The 14,929-nt window shown below is 39.9% G+C and overlaps 1 protein-coding gene across 1 annotated transcript; it reads right to left on the reverse strand.

Annotated features, from left to right (window-relative positions):
* Window positions 1–900: 900 nt before the first annotated feature.
* Window positions 901–5,290, reverse strand: LOC115171344 (retinal cone rhodopsin-sensitive cGMP 3',5'-cyclic phosphodiesterase subunit gamma-like). Its single transcript, XM_029728065.1, has 4 exons — window positions 5,209–5,290; window positions 2,953–3,110; window positions 2,743–2,783; window positions 901–1,794 (listed from the first exon to the last, which is right to left on the reverse strand). Exons 2-4 carry the CDS (start codon window positions 3,096–3,098, stop codon window positions 1,718–1,720), a joined length of 264 nt encoding a protein of 87 aa, XP_029583925.1. The 5' UTR covers window positions 3,099–3,110; window positions 5,209–5,290; the 3' UTR covers window positions 901–1,717.
* Window positions 5,291–14,929: the final 9,639 nt, after the last annotated feature.

Raw genomic sequence — 14,929 nt, forward strand, 5'->3', positions numbered from 1 at the left:
GAAGCATTTATTTGGGCTGCAATCTGAGGTGCAGTTAACAATATTGAACTTATCCTCTGCTGCAGAGGTGACTAGGGATCTTTCTTTCCTGTGGCAGTCCTCATGAGAGCTAGTTTCATCATAGCACTTGATGTTTTTTGCAACTGCACTTGAAGAAACTTTTAAAGTTCTTGACATTTTCCGTATTGACTGACCTTCATGTCTTAGAGTAATGATGGACTGTCATTTCTCTTTGCTTATTTGAGCTGTTCTTGCCATAATATGGACTTGGTCTTTTACCAAATAGGGCTATCTTCTGTTTTGAACCCCTACCTTGTCACAACACAACTGATTGTCTCAAAGCATAAAGAAGGAAAGAAATTCCACAAATTAGGCACACCTGTTAATTGAAATGCATTCCAGGTGACTACCTCATGAAGCTGGTTGAAAGAATGCCAAGAGTGTGCAAAGCTGTCATCAAGGCAAAGGGTGGCTACTTTGAAGAATCTCAAATATAAAATATATTTTGATTTGTTTAACACTTTTTTGGTTACTATAGGATTCCATATGTGTTATTTCATCGTTTTGATGTCTTCACTATTATTCTACAATGTAGAAAATAGTAAAAAAATAAAGGAAAATCCTTGAATGAGTAGGTGTGTCCAAACTTTTGATTGGTACTGTACATTTGTTAAAGTTTCAAACTACAGTATGTTATTGTGGAGCAATGTAGAAAGAATATGGTTGAATTATATGTTTATGAATGTTAATTGCTGTTCTTAATGAATATTCTTTAAAAGAATGTCAGACATTAGTGAAAAGTACAACATACTCAAATTTTCATTTTATACCCCATCATGGAAGGGGTTGTATTTTCTCATATTTTCTCAGAGATGACAGAAGAGTAAAGGACAACATGAGTATTGAAAATAATAACTTTACTGGATCTATCAGGAAATACAATCACACATACACATTCCGTCATATAAATGTGTGTGTAACACATCAATATATTTATATTTTGTTTGGTGGCATACCATACACTAAGAAAGGGGCAGTGTGGTAGCACCACAGGGATAACAGGGAATGCCTTCACCATAATGATCTATGACAAAGCATCACACACCCTCCTCCCTGGTCTCATCCCTTCCGTTTCCAGTGTGTTCACAGTAGCACACCTTATCAACAACAAGTAAAAAACACAATGCAAAAAAAAGAGATTGGGGTAAAAAGGGAGGGTAACGAAGGTGGAGGTTGCATTGGAAACAGAGACATATTTACAGTTCTGTAGTAGACTATAAGCAAGTACAAGCTAGTCATAGCTAGTCTTTGCTTGCGTCCACTGCTGTGGTTGATGGTTCACAGAGGAATTGGAGGACTAAAGGGATCTGAGTGATTATAAAAGGACAGAGGGAAGGGGGAGCCGAGGTAGGCTATTGTAGAGAGGAGCGGTGGGGGTGGTCTTGTTGTATCACATCAAGTATTTCTTATGTCCTGTATAAAATACAGTATAATACTATTATATGATAATAATACAAATAAACAGTTCAGTGTTCCGTCTGCCCACCGTATGTGGTCTTTCAGGTCGCAGTGCCTGACCACAACAGACTTAAGAACAGTGTGGAGTGACGAGACCACTTTAGGGGGATGGCCAGTCGCCTTATGGTGGCGCGCCAGACTAACACAGAAGGAAAGGGTCAAGAGCGGAGAGGTTAAGGGAAGGCAGGAGGCAGCAGTCTTAGATGATTCCATATTTGGCCAGATCACTGAGCTCCATGTCCCCGTAGGCCTCCCATGGGCAGACCACTGCTATGTCTAGACAGAATGAGAGAGGGAGAAACAATTAGTATTGATTGTCCAGTTGATGAAAAAGGGCAAGGAACACTTGTTGGTTGTCTTGGTTGTCGATATACAGTGCCTTCAGAAGGAATTCCACATTTTGTTGTGTTACAGCCTGAATTGAAAATGGATTAAAACACACAATACCCCATAATGTCAAAGTGGAATCAGGTTTTTCCACATTTTTCCAAATTAATTTAAAATTTAAATCTAAAATGTCTTGAGTCAATACGTTTTCTTGGATGAACTCACTCTGTGTGCAATAATAGTGTTTAACATAATTTTTAAATGACAATCTCATCTCTGTACCCCACACATAAAATTATCTGTATGGTCCCTCAGTCGAACAGTGAATTTCAAACTCAGATTGAACTTCAAAGACCAGGGAGGTTTTCCGACAGACATTGAGTGTCCCTTTGAGCATGGTGAAGTTATTAATTTCACTTTGGATGGTGTGTCAATACACCCAGTCTTTACAAAGATACAGGCGTTCCTTCCTAACTCAGTTGCCGGAGAGGAAGGAAACCGCTCAGGGATTTCACCATGAGGCCAATTGTGACTTTAAAAACTGAGGATGGATCAACAACATTGTACTTCACAATATTAACCTAATTGACAGAGTGAAAAGAAGGACCTCTGTACAGAATAAAAATATTCCAAAACATGCATCCTGTCTGCAACAAGGCACTAAAGTAAAACTGCAAGAAAGATGTTTTCTCTTTGTCATTGTGGGGTATTGTGTGTAGATGTGTGAGAAAAAATATATATTTAATCCATTTTGAATTCAGGCTGTAACAACTAAATGTGGGATAATTCAAGGGGTATGAATACTTTCTGAAGGCGCTGTATACTGAAAGTAGAAATACAAATATATAGATGAACAAACATGACTACTGATGATTGCAGATGGAATATCAAAGTTACCTGTGCCAAGACCCTCCATGCCGGGGATGTCATCACCAAATCTGCAATTGACAAGGAAACATGTTTGTATCTTACAGATTCTAGAATTTGTCTGTCTGCATTTATAAAGGTTTGAGAATGTGAGAAATTTGAGTGCTTGTACGTGTGAATAAGTGGAACGGTTGTGTTTGGAGTTTGTGTGAATGTGTGATGACAGAGAGAGATTCTCACCCTTTCTGGCCAGGCTTGGGGGCCTTGCTCTTGAATGTACGGGTTTGCCTCTGCTTGAACTTGGGGGGTCCCTTCTTGGGGGTGGTGGGGCCAGCTGTTCCGGCGGGCGTTGCCAGGGCGCTTCCTGCAGGGGGAGCTGTGTTCATTTCTGCTGAGGTCTGACACAGAGAGAGACAGAGATTGTTACAAGACTGTACATAATATAACATTTGAAATGTTTCTATTCTTTTGACATTTTTTGTGAGTATAATGATTACTCTTAATTTCTGAATGTTTATTTCACTTGCTTTGGTAATGTAAACATGTTTCCCAAGCCAATAAATCCCATTAGAAAGCGAGAGAGTGCGCTGTTATAGTGTTGGCCAGAAAGTCTATAATTTCCCTCTATCTTGTATTATCCTCACTCCCATTCTCTATGTCTATCCTGGCTAGTTTAACTTCACTTCAGGTCTGTCCACCCCCCCGCTCTTCTTCTCTACTGCTTTCTTTCTGCTAATCTCTAGCTCTCTGCCAGGCTCCCTCCAGCCACCTTACTGGTAATCAGGATAGATTAGGGGGATTTGGCTAAACAGCCAGATTATCTTTGATTCCATATAAAACCCAATTTGATGAATTGCCCTTCTTAAATCCCAGGAATGTCCTCTGTGTCACACGCAATTGCTTAGATCCCGAAGGGAGGGGGTAAATCACCTCCTTCATTTCTCAGTCCCATATATATTTTTCTAAACATCTTTCCCATTTGGGTTGGTACATTGTCTTGACCCTGTATACTCTCCTTTCTTAGCATGGACATCTTCTTCTTTTTAGATGCCTGATTTTACATGATAAATTATTTTGACCTGACTAAAGTATTGACTTGACTAGCCCCCACTGAATTTATATACATGCATATAGCATTGTAACACTATTGTAAATTATATCTCCACTACTGTGCATCTGATTTAAGATCCCATTGGCCTTTGATGTCATCAGTGAAAAAAGGTTGATCCTTATGACTTAGTAAGGAAGTCGGGACGGACGTCAATTAATGATGGTATTGAGACCGGCTGTGGCTGGCCTGCCAATCTCTTTAGTGGCTCAGACACTATACTGGACAACAGGTGAGGCCACACTCTGTCCTTCTTCATCCGTTTAAGCAGTATCCTCCTAATCTGTCTCCTGAGTACCCCCTTCCCTGAACCTGGGAGCTCCATAATCCTGTTAACATAATGACGTGGATGGAGCTCACTTTACCAGGACATGGTATGTAACTCAACAGATGCTGCACCTGCATGAGATCACAGATCTGGCTCTCCCTATGCTGCTGCCGAATGCCCATCCAGAGGGGATAGAGATCTGTAAAGCTGTGCAAAAGCATCTGTTGTTGTGATTTCAGTCTCTGCTTCTAGCAGGTAAGTCCAGCCTCTCTCTCTAGGAATGTGGTGTCTGCTCTCTCGCAGATATCTGCCTTCCACTAGAAGTTTTGGATGCACATTGAAAATCCTGTCATTGTTTTACAACTTTTTAGATGTTGCACTGCGGTTTTGACATTTCCCCCTAAGGAGCAGAATTTGACTGTTTTTACAGTCACATCATTTATCAATTGACTGGCACACATGTTTTCCCACCTAGTTCCCACTGCGCTATTAGAAATAACATCTCACTGTTCCAATATCAACACTAGCATACCACTGAGTGTGAAGCAGTGCATTGGGCATGCCTTAATGGTATTCTAGTATGGACATTGGAACTTGCTGCTTCTAACGTGCCAATGATTTTAGAGTCAAGATGCACACGTTTGTAGCTATGTAGACTTCTGTATATCACACAAATGGATTCCACATTTCACTTCCCAATCCGAAATCACACTCATTGCTATCATGCTAGAATTCTCAATTGAGCAGGTGAGCTACAATTACAAATGCATGTACATTCTGCATCATGGCTACAGGTGATAGATTTGCATGAGTCAATCAATCACAATCTTAGATGTTCCTGCTTGATACTCTTGGAACTTTTCCTTTATACTTCCTTTACAAGTTATGTGTACTTATACTGTAGCACTAATGTATTCATCTATATTAGCAATAAGTCATTAAGTAGTAGTAATGTATTATTTCTAAGGAATAATAAAGAAAAGTAGCAATAAGGAGCCCCCCCCCGTAACTATTCCCAAGGTCGTTGCTGTAAATGAGAACGTGTTCTCAGTCAACTTACCTGGAAAATAAGGGTTCAATAAAAATAAATAAGTAAATAAATAAAAAGTCTCTGCCTCACCTAATTTCACAAATGTTCCAAGGAGCTTCTGTATCGAAATGAGAGCTACTGCTGCATGTCAGTCCAAGATCAAAATGAATACAAGGAACCGGCCTTTGTTTAAATACCCCTGATTCTTAATCCTGCAGTCTCCTGGTTTCCAGTCACATGGTCTCCAAAAAGGTCAGCCAGCTCCTTAACCACCCTCACCCCACCTCCATTCCTTGACATCAGAGGGGGTGGGGACATCAGTGAGGCAGGTCAATATGTTGTTTTTAACTAACTTATCCAATTAAGCCTTGGCACGCCTGTGTCAAGCGAGTCGACATTGTCTGTATGTGGTTGCGTTCCTGGTTTATGTGATGAGTCTTTAAAGAGTCTGCGTTGTCACTGTGATTGGTCTTTAAAGACTGTGTTGTCACTCATGATGTTCCTTGGTCCTTGTGATCAGGTGGTACGCTTAGACCTCTATCTTCTCCTGACAACTATTTTGTTGCTTGAGTGGGATATTTTACCTAAGATACACCGATAGCACTGGTAAAATATAAAAATAACACACACACACACCTGAAAAATAAAGAACATTTCCTGACTTGTCATGTAGGTTAGGGGTCAATCTACTAAAGTTATTTTACTTGGTGATAATCAGTGTGTCTGTATTTAGTGTATTTTTGCAGGTGGCATTCTTTAACAGTCCTGTTACAGCTGGTATATACGCCTATCTGTAATTTACCATCAGAAATACCATCAAAACATTTCTGATTAAACAAACATTGAAGCCAATAGCATAAAATAGTAACATTTTTCAGAATGGATTTTTTTGGTGGATAAAATGAATAATGGATCAATTCCATTACTCATAATTGGCTAGACAATTTTTTCCAAGTTCCAACTGAAAACCAAGTTAGTCGTCATATCCGTCTTGCAGTATTCGGTATATACGTCAGAGCATTGAGGAAGTACTGTGAATCTGCATTGCGTAAGATTATGTGAGTATGTGACTACATACTGTGAGTCTAATACTTTTAGCTATATATCCAATCACCACGCAGCATCTTACTGTATCAAGGACATTCAAACAATAAGTGATTTTTATGAATGTTTCAGAGCTAACTGTAAGCACATAGGTCTGAAATTTGTTTTAGAGCAAATACAACAAACTGTAATAGTAGATAATTCCCAAATCCCTATAATTTATACTCTAGACAGTACAATTTAAGTCTAGCACTACTTGAGATCATTACACAACATCAAACTCTTTTTTTACCCCATTCATTTCTTCGGTGCTATTATTATTAGTAATAAAGTGCAGCATGAATCAAAACCTCTGTATGGGGAGAGGGTGTAGTATTGTATTTTACATTTCCTTGTTGATATGGTAAAGATGTTAATGTCCATGGGGAATAATTAGATGTGAAGGTGCCCATTTAATGGGGAAATGTACTTACTAAAACTGAGTTATGTGTTTCTCACCTAGCTATCTTAAGATGAATGCACTAACTGTAAGTCACTGTGGATAAGAGCATCTGCTAAATGCTTAAAATGTCAATGTAAATTAACCTTAACGGTGCTGGCAAAATCCACATGGTCACAGGAGGCAACAGTCTAACCACAGAGCTCTGACGTGCAAGGACGTTGAGCTTGAGGTCTGGCATGGTGAAGTGGCCAAATATGGAACTACAGTTAATGGGGATATTCTAGATTAGAGATTTAGGACCCTTTGGTACAGGACAGACTAAGCAGTGCAGACCAAGGGCCCTTAAAGGAAACTGACGCTACTTCATATACAGTACTTCATCACGTACCGGATAATGGAGGTCTGGGGACGAGTACTTAATTAATTGGTGAATTGGTAGCAAAGTTGACAATATGCCCTTAGAGGTCCTGTGTCTCATAAGAGATATTGTATTTTCTGTTGATACATTGTGAAGACACCGCTTGGTCTTTCACTTTGTTATCTGTGCACAGATTAAATCAATGTCAACGAAACGTCTAGAATAGAAATTGCATTAGTCTATGTTAGGAAGCTATAGCTCAAGAGGTTCTTTAAGTACAGTTGATGTGATTAGGGATCTCTTAAATGTAGATAGATATACAGTACCAGTCAAAAGTTTGGACACCTACTCATTCAAGGGTTTTTCTTTACTTTGACTATTTTCTACATTGTAGAATAATAGTGACGACATCAAAACTATGAAATAACACATATGGAATCATGTAGTAACCAAAAAAGTGTTCAACTAATCAAAATATATTTAATATTTGAGATTCTTCTAAGTAGACACCCTTTGCCTTGATGACAGCTTTGCACACTCTTGGCATTCTCTCAACCAGATTCATGAGGTAGTCACCTGGAATGCATTCCAGTTAACAGGTGTGACTTGTTAAAAGTTGAATTTGGTCAAATAGCCCTTACACAACCTGGAGGTGTGTTGGGTCATTGTTCTGTCGAAAAAACAAATGATAGCCTCACTAAGCACACACCAGATGGGATGGCCTATCGCTGCAGAATGCTGTGGTAGCCGTGCCTTGAATTCAAAATAAATCACAGACAGTGTCACCAGCAAAGCACCATCACACCTCCTCCTCCATGCTTCACGGTGGGAACCACACATGCGGAGATCATCCGTTCACCTACTCTGCATCTCACAAAGACATAGCGGTTGGAACCAAATAAACTCAGCAAAAAAAGAAACGTCCTCTCACTGTCAACTGTGTTTATTTTCAGCAAATTGAACATGTGTAAATATTTGTATGAACATAACAATATTCAACAACTGAGACATAAACTGAACAAGTTCCACAGACATGTGACTAACAGAAATTGAATAATGTGTCCCTGAACAAAGGGGGGGTAAAAATAAAAAGTAACAGTCAGAATCTGGTGTGGCCACCAGCTGTATTAGGCCCTACACCCAAACAAGGGCACTGCATTCATCCACCTCTGGCCTGCTGGCCCCCCTACCTCTGAGGAAGCACGGTTCCCGCTCAGCCCAGTCCAAACTGTTCGCTGCTCTGGCACCCCAATGGTGGAACAAGCTCCCTCACGACGCCAGGACAGCGGAGTCAATCACCACCTTCCGGAGACACCTGAAACCCCACCTCTTTAAGGAATACCTGGGATAGGATAAAGTAATCCTTCTAACCCCCCCCCCCCCTTAAAATATTTAGATGCACTATTGTAAAGTGGTTGTTCCACTGGATATCATAAGGTGAATGCACCAATTTGTAAGTCGCTCTGGATAAGAGCGTCTGCTAAATGACTTAAATGTAATGTAATGTAATGTAAATGTAATGTATTAAGTACTGCAGTGCATCTCCTCCTCATGGACTGCACCAGACTTGCCAGTTCTTGCTGTGAGATGTTACCCAACTATTCCACCAAGGCACCTGCAAGTTCCCGGACATTTCGGGGAGGAATGGCCCTAGCACTCACCCTCCAATCCAACAGGTCCCAGACGTGCTCAATGGGATTGAGATCTGGGCTCTTCGCTAGCCATGGCAGAACACTGACATTCCTGTCTTGCAGGAAATCACGCACAGAATGAGCAGTATGGCTGGTGGCATTGCCATGCTGGAGGGTTATGTCAGGATGAGCCTGTAGGAAGGGTACCACATGAGGGAGGAGGATGTCTTCCCTGTAACGCACAGCATTGACTTTGTCTGAAATGACAACAAGCTCAGTCCGATGATGCTGTGACACACCACCCCAGACCATGACGGACCCTCCACCTCCAAATCGATCCCGCTCCAGAGTACAGGCCTCGGTGTAAAGTTCATTCCTTCAATGATGAACGCGAATCCGACCATCATCTCTGGTGAGACAAAACTGTGACTCGTCAGTGAAGAGCACTTTTTGCCAGTCCTGTCTGGTCCAGCGACGGTGGGTTTGTGCCCATAGGCGACGTTGTTGCCGGTGATGTCTGAGCACTGATGGAGGAATTGTGCATTCCTGGTGTAACTCGGGCAGTTGTTGTTGCCGTCCTGTACTTGTCCCGCAGGTGTGATGTTCGGATGTACCGATCCTGTGCAGGTGTTGTTACACGTGGTCTGCCACTGCGAGAATGATCAGCTGTCCGTCCTGTCTCCCTGTAGCTCTGTCTTAGGCGTCTCACAGTACAGACATTGCAATGTAATGCCCTGACCACATCTGCAGTCCTCATGCCTCCTTGCAGCATGTCTAAGGCACGTTCACGCAGATGAGCAGGGACCCTGGGCATCTTTCTTTTGGTGTTTTTCAGTCAGTAGAAAGGCCTCTTTAGTGTCCTAAGTTTTCATAACTGTGACCTTAATTGCCTACCGTCTGTAAGCTGTTAGTATCTTAACAACCGTTCCACAGGTGCATGTTCATTAATTGTTTATGATTCACTGAACAAGCATAGGAAACAGTGCTTAAACCCTTTACAAGGAAGATCTGTGAAGTTATTTGTATTTTTACAAATTATCTTTGAAAGACAGGGTCCTGAAAAAGGGACGTTTCTTTTTTTGCTGAGTTTATCTCAAATTTGGGCTCATCAGACCAAAGGACAGATTTCCACCGGTCTAATGTCCGTTGCTCGTGTTTCTTGGCCCAAGAAAGTCTCTTCTCATTATTGCTGTCCTTCAGTAGTGGTTTCTTTGCAGCAATTCGACCATGAAGGCCTGATTTTACGCAGTCTCCACTGCACAGTTGATGTTGAGATGTGTCTGTTACTTGAACTCTGTGAAGCATTTATTTGGGCTCCAATTTCTGAGGCTGGTAACTCTAATGAACTTATCCTCTGCAGCAGAGGTGACTATGGGTCTTCCTTTCCTGTGGCAGTCCTCATGAGAGCCAGTTTCATCATAGCACGTGATGGTTTTTGCAACTGCACTTGAAAAAACTTTCAAAGTTCTTGACATTTTCTGGATTGACTAACCTTCATGTCTTAGAGTAATGATAGACTGTCGTTTCTCTTTGCTTATTTGAGCTGTTCTTGCCATAATATGGACTTGGTCTTTTACCAAATAGGGCTATCTTCTGTATACCACCCCTACCTTGTCATAACAAAACTGATTGGCTCAAATGCATTAAGAAGGAAAGAAATTCCATAAATTAACTTTTAACAAGTCACACCTGTTAACTGGAATGCATTCCAGGTGACTACCTCATGAATCTAGTTGAGAGAATGCCAAGAGTGTGCAAAGCTGTCATCAAGGCAAAGGGTGGCTACTTAGAAGAATCTCAAATATAAAATATATTTTGATTAGTTTAACACTTTTTTGGTTACTACATGATTCCATACGTGTTATTCATAGTTTTGATGTCTTCACTATTATTCTACAATGTAGAAAGTAGTAAAAATAAAGAAAAACCACAGAATGAGTAGGTGTGTCCAAACTTTTGACTGGTATTGTATATCGTTAATCGCCCTTAAGTTTGAAAAAAAACAAGATATGAGTTTTTAAGCGATATTGCCCAGCCCTAACCTGACCACAAGCTAACATTTAAAAGCAGTCACAGGTGTCTCTAACTCATCTGCTGACATAGGTCTAGTGTAGTCAACCAATTTACACTCTTGATATCCATTATCATATACACCAATTTATATGGCACTAGTCAATTATAAGGCTGGAATCTTATGCCACTGTTCCTCTTTAGTGGAATCTTTTTTCGGGAAGACAGTGTTGGCGCTACCTGCCGCACAAAACAAATGAAGAAGAGGAACTGGGTGGACTGGTTTGTTTTTATTTATTCTCAGGTTCATTATGTGTGTAGTTTATAACATTGCCAAATGGGACAAAGAACCTACATGGATTATGCCTTTTAAGTAAGCCTTGTATCATACAGTATATCCTTTTCAATAGGTACAGTTGAAGTCGGAAGTTTACATACACCTTAGCCAAATACATTTAAACTCAGTTTTTCACAATTCCTGACATTTAATCCTAGTAAAAATGCCCTGTTTTAGGTCAGTTAGGATCACCACTTTATTTTAAGAATGTGAAATGTCAGAATAATAGTAGAGAGAACGATTTATTTCAGCATTTCTTTCTTTCATCACATTCCCAATGGGTCAGAAGTTTACATACACTTAATTAGTATTTGGTAGCATTGCCTTTAAATTGTTTAACTTGGGTCAAACATTTTGGGTAGCCTTCACAAGCTTCCCACAATAAGTTGGGTGAATGTTGGCCCATTCCTCCTGATAGAGCTGGTGTAACTGAGTCAAGTTTTGTAGGATCCTTGCTCGCACACGCTTTTTCAGTTCTGCCCACAAATTTTCTATAGGATTGAGGTCAGGGCTTTGTGATGGCCACTCCAATACCTTGACTTTGTTGTCCTTAAGCCATTTTGCCACAACTTTGGAAGTATGCTTGGGGTCATTGTCCATTTGGAAGACCCATTTGCGACAAAGATTTAACTTCCTGACTGATGTCTTGAGATGTTGCTTCAATATATCCACATCATTTTCCGTCCTCATGATGCCATCTATTTTGTGAAGCGCACCAGTACCAACTGCAGCAAAGCACCCCCACAACATGATGCTGCCACCCCCGTGCTTCACGGTTGGGATGGTGTTCTTCAACTTGCAAGCCTCCCCCTTTTTCCTCCAAACATAACAATGGTCATTATGGCCAAACAGTTCTATTTTAGTTTCATCAGACCAGAGGACATTTCTCCAAAAAGTACGATCTTTGTTCCCATGTGCAGTTGCAAACCGTAGTCTGGCTTTTTTATGGCGGTTTTGGAGTAGTGGCTTCTTCCTTGCTGAGTAGCCTTTCAGGTTATGTCGATATAGGACTCGTTTTACTGTGGATATAGATACTTTTGTACCTGTTTCCTCCAGCATCTTCACAAGGTCCTTTGCTGTTGTTCTGGGATTGATTTGCACTTTTCGCACCAAAGTACGTTCATCTCTAGGAGACAGAACACGTCTCCTTCCTGAGCGGTATGACGGCTGCATGGTCCCATGGTGTTTATACTTGCGTACTATTGTTTGTACAGATGAACGTGGTATCTTCAGGTGTTTGGAAATTGCTCCCAAGGATGAACCAGACTTGTGGAGGTCTACAATTGTTTCTGAGGTCCTGGCTGATTTCTTTTGATTTTCCCATGATGTCAAGCAAAGAGGCACTGAGTTTGAAGGTAGGCCTTAAAATACATCCGCAGGTACACCTAAAATTGACTCAAATTATGTCAATTAGCCTATCAGAAGCTTCTAAAGCCATTACATAATTTTCTGGAATTTTCCAAGCTGTTTAAACGCACAGTCAACTTAGTGAATGTAAACTTCTGACCCACTGGAATTGTGATACAGTGAATTATAAGTGAAATAATCTGTCCGTTAGCAATTGTTGAAAAATGACTTCGTCATGCACAAAGTAGATGTCCTAACCAACTTGCCAAAACTATAGTTTGTTAACAAGAAATGTGTAGAGTGGTTTAAAAACGAGTTTTATTGACACCAACCTAAGTGTATGTAAACTTCTGACTTCAACTGTATCACCCAATATCAACATATGGGACTGTCTGGAAGAGAGGAGCTTCGTTTCAGCTCACCCAGTTCTAGACCAAAGGTGTCTGGACAGATAGACCATGTGAGATGTGTGACACTGCATACAATCCTTCGTGTCCCCCTTAATTGCCATCGCCAAGCAACCCTGAAATAGAATACCAACACTGACCTGTCACCTTATTGACACATTTCTTAACTGGCACACTTCCTAGAGAGAGAAAGAGAGAATTGCCTTTAATAATTCTGAAAAATGTTCTCATTTAAAAAGGAATTTAATACAGTGCCTTCAGAAAGTATTTATACACCTTGACTTAGTCCACATTTTGTTGTATTACAGCCTAAATTCAAATTGGATTAAATCGTTTTTTTTCTCACCCATCTACACGCCATAATGACAAAGTAAAAAAACATATTTTTAGAAATGTTAGCAAATAATGAAATACAGAAATATTGCATTTACATAAGTATTCACACCCCTGAGTCAATACTTTGTAGAAGCAACTTAGGAAGCATTTACAGCCGTGAGTCTTTCTGGGTAAGTCTCTAAGAGCTTTCCACACCTGGATTGTGCAACATTTGCCCATTATTCTTTTCAAATTCTTGAAGCTCTGTCAAATTGGTTGTTGATCATTGCTAGACCACCATTTTCAGGTCTTGTCATAGATCTTTAAGTAGATTTAAGTCAAAACTGTAACTCGGACATTCACTGTCTTCTTAGTAAGCAACCCTGTGTAGATTTGGCCTTGTGTTAATGGTTATTGTCCTGCTGAAAGGTGAATTCATGAAAAGTAATGTGTTGCATTGGATTTTCCCCAAAGATAATTACTTGACACATTTTTAGCAGTATTGTTTATGTGCATTGTTACAAACAGGATGCATGTTTTGGAATTTTTATTTATTTTGTACAGGCTTCCTTCTGTTCACTGTCAATTATTTTAGTATTGTGGAGTAACTACAATGTTGTTGATCCATCCTCAGTTTTCTCCTAACTCTGTAACTGTTTTAAAGTCACCATTGACCTCATTGTGAAATCCCTGAGCAGTTTCCTTCCTTTCCGGCGAATGAGTTAGGAATGACAACTGTATCTGTGTAGTGACTGGGTGTTTTGATACACCATCCAAAGTGTAATGAATAACTTAATCATCTACCAATAGGTGCCCTTCTTTGCGAGGCATTGGAAAACTGCTTGACTGAGGGACCTTATAGATAATTGTATGTGTGGGGTGCAGAAATAAGGTTGTAAATCAAAAATCAGGTTAAACACATATTGCACATAGCGTGAGTCCATGCAATGTATTATGTGACTTGTTAGGCAAACGTTTACTCCTGACCTTATTAAGGCTTGCCATAACAAAGGAGTTGAATACTTATTGACTCAAGACATTTTAGCTTTTCATTTTTTATTAATTTATAAACATTTCCAAAAATATAATTCCACTTTGAGATTATGGGTTATTGTGTATAGATAAGTGACACAGCATCTCAATTTAATCCATTTAAAATTCAGGCTGTAACACAACAAATGTGGAAAAAGGTAAGGGGTGTGAATACTTTCTGGCCCTTTATGTTTGAAGCTTTTAGGCTATTTGCATGTACATTTATTCCAATAAATATATAAAAGAAAATAACTAGCAATTTTTCATTCAAAAACTAGATTGTTTTAATGTTTTATAAAATCAATGAAGCTCCTTTTTTCTTTGTAGTGTGGAATCCCAAAATCCTCACCCCCTTCAGTTCTGGGCAAAATCTCTTGCTACCATGGCAACAACCAAATTATCAGGATTTGCTGTTTAGTCCTTGAAGGTATATGGAAATGTGCAGCAGTGCAGCAATGAGAGCTCTTTCTTTCATTCCTCCATCCCATACATTTTTCCAATAGGGAGTTTAACCTATGACAAACTATGTCAGTATAGAACAAGTTATTGCTCACATAAACCCTTAAATCATATGTAATTTGAAAGAATTCCATGTAGTGAGGCAGATATAAGCTAAGGTTTCAACATCCTAATGTCAATGGCACAAAACAATGTGTCTGATGGATAACTGTGGATCTAAACTTTCCAATGATATATGATTAAAGGGTATACGTGAGCAATAACTTGTTGTATAGTGACATTGTCATAGGTTAAAATCCCTATGGGAGAAATGAATGGGATGGAGGGATGAAAGAAAGAGTGATAACACAGAGACAGCTCCCATTGCTGCACTGCTATCACATATTTTCCAACTCAAAGGACATTTCAAGAAAATCACTATGAGATATC

Source organism: Salmo trutta, chromosome 32 (genome assembly GCF_901001165.1).
Source record: "Salmo trutta chromosome 32, fSalTru1.1, whole genome shotgun sequence".
NCBI classification, from domain to species: Eukaryota; Metazoa; Chordata; class Actinopteri; order Salmoniformes; family Salmonidae; genus Salmo; species Salmo trutta.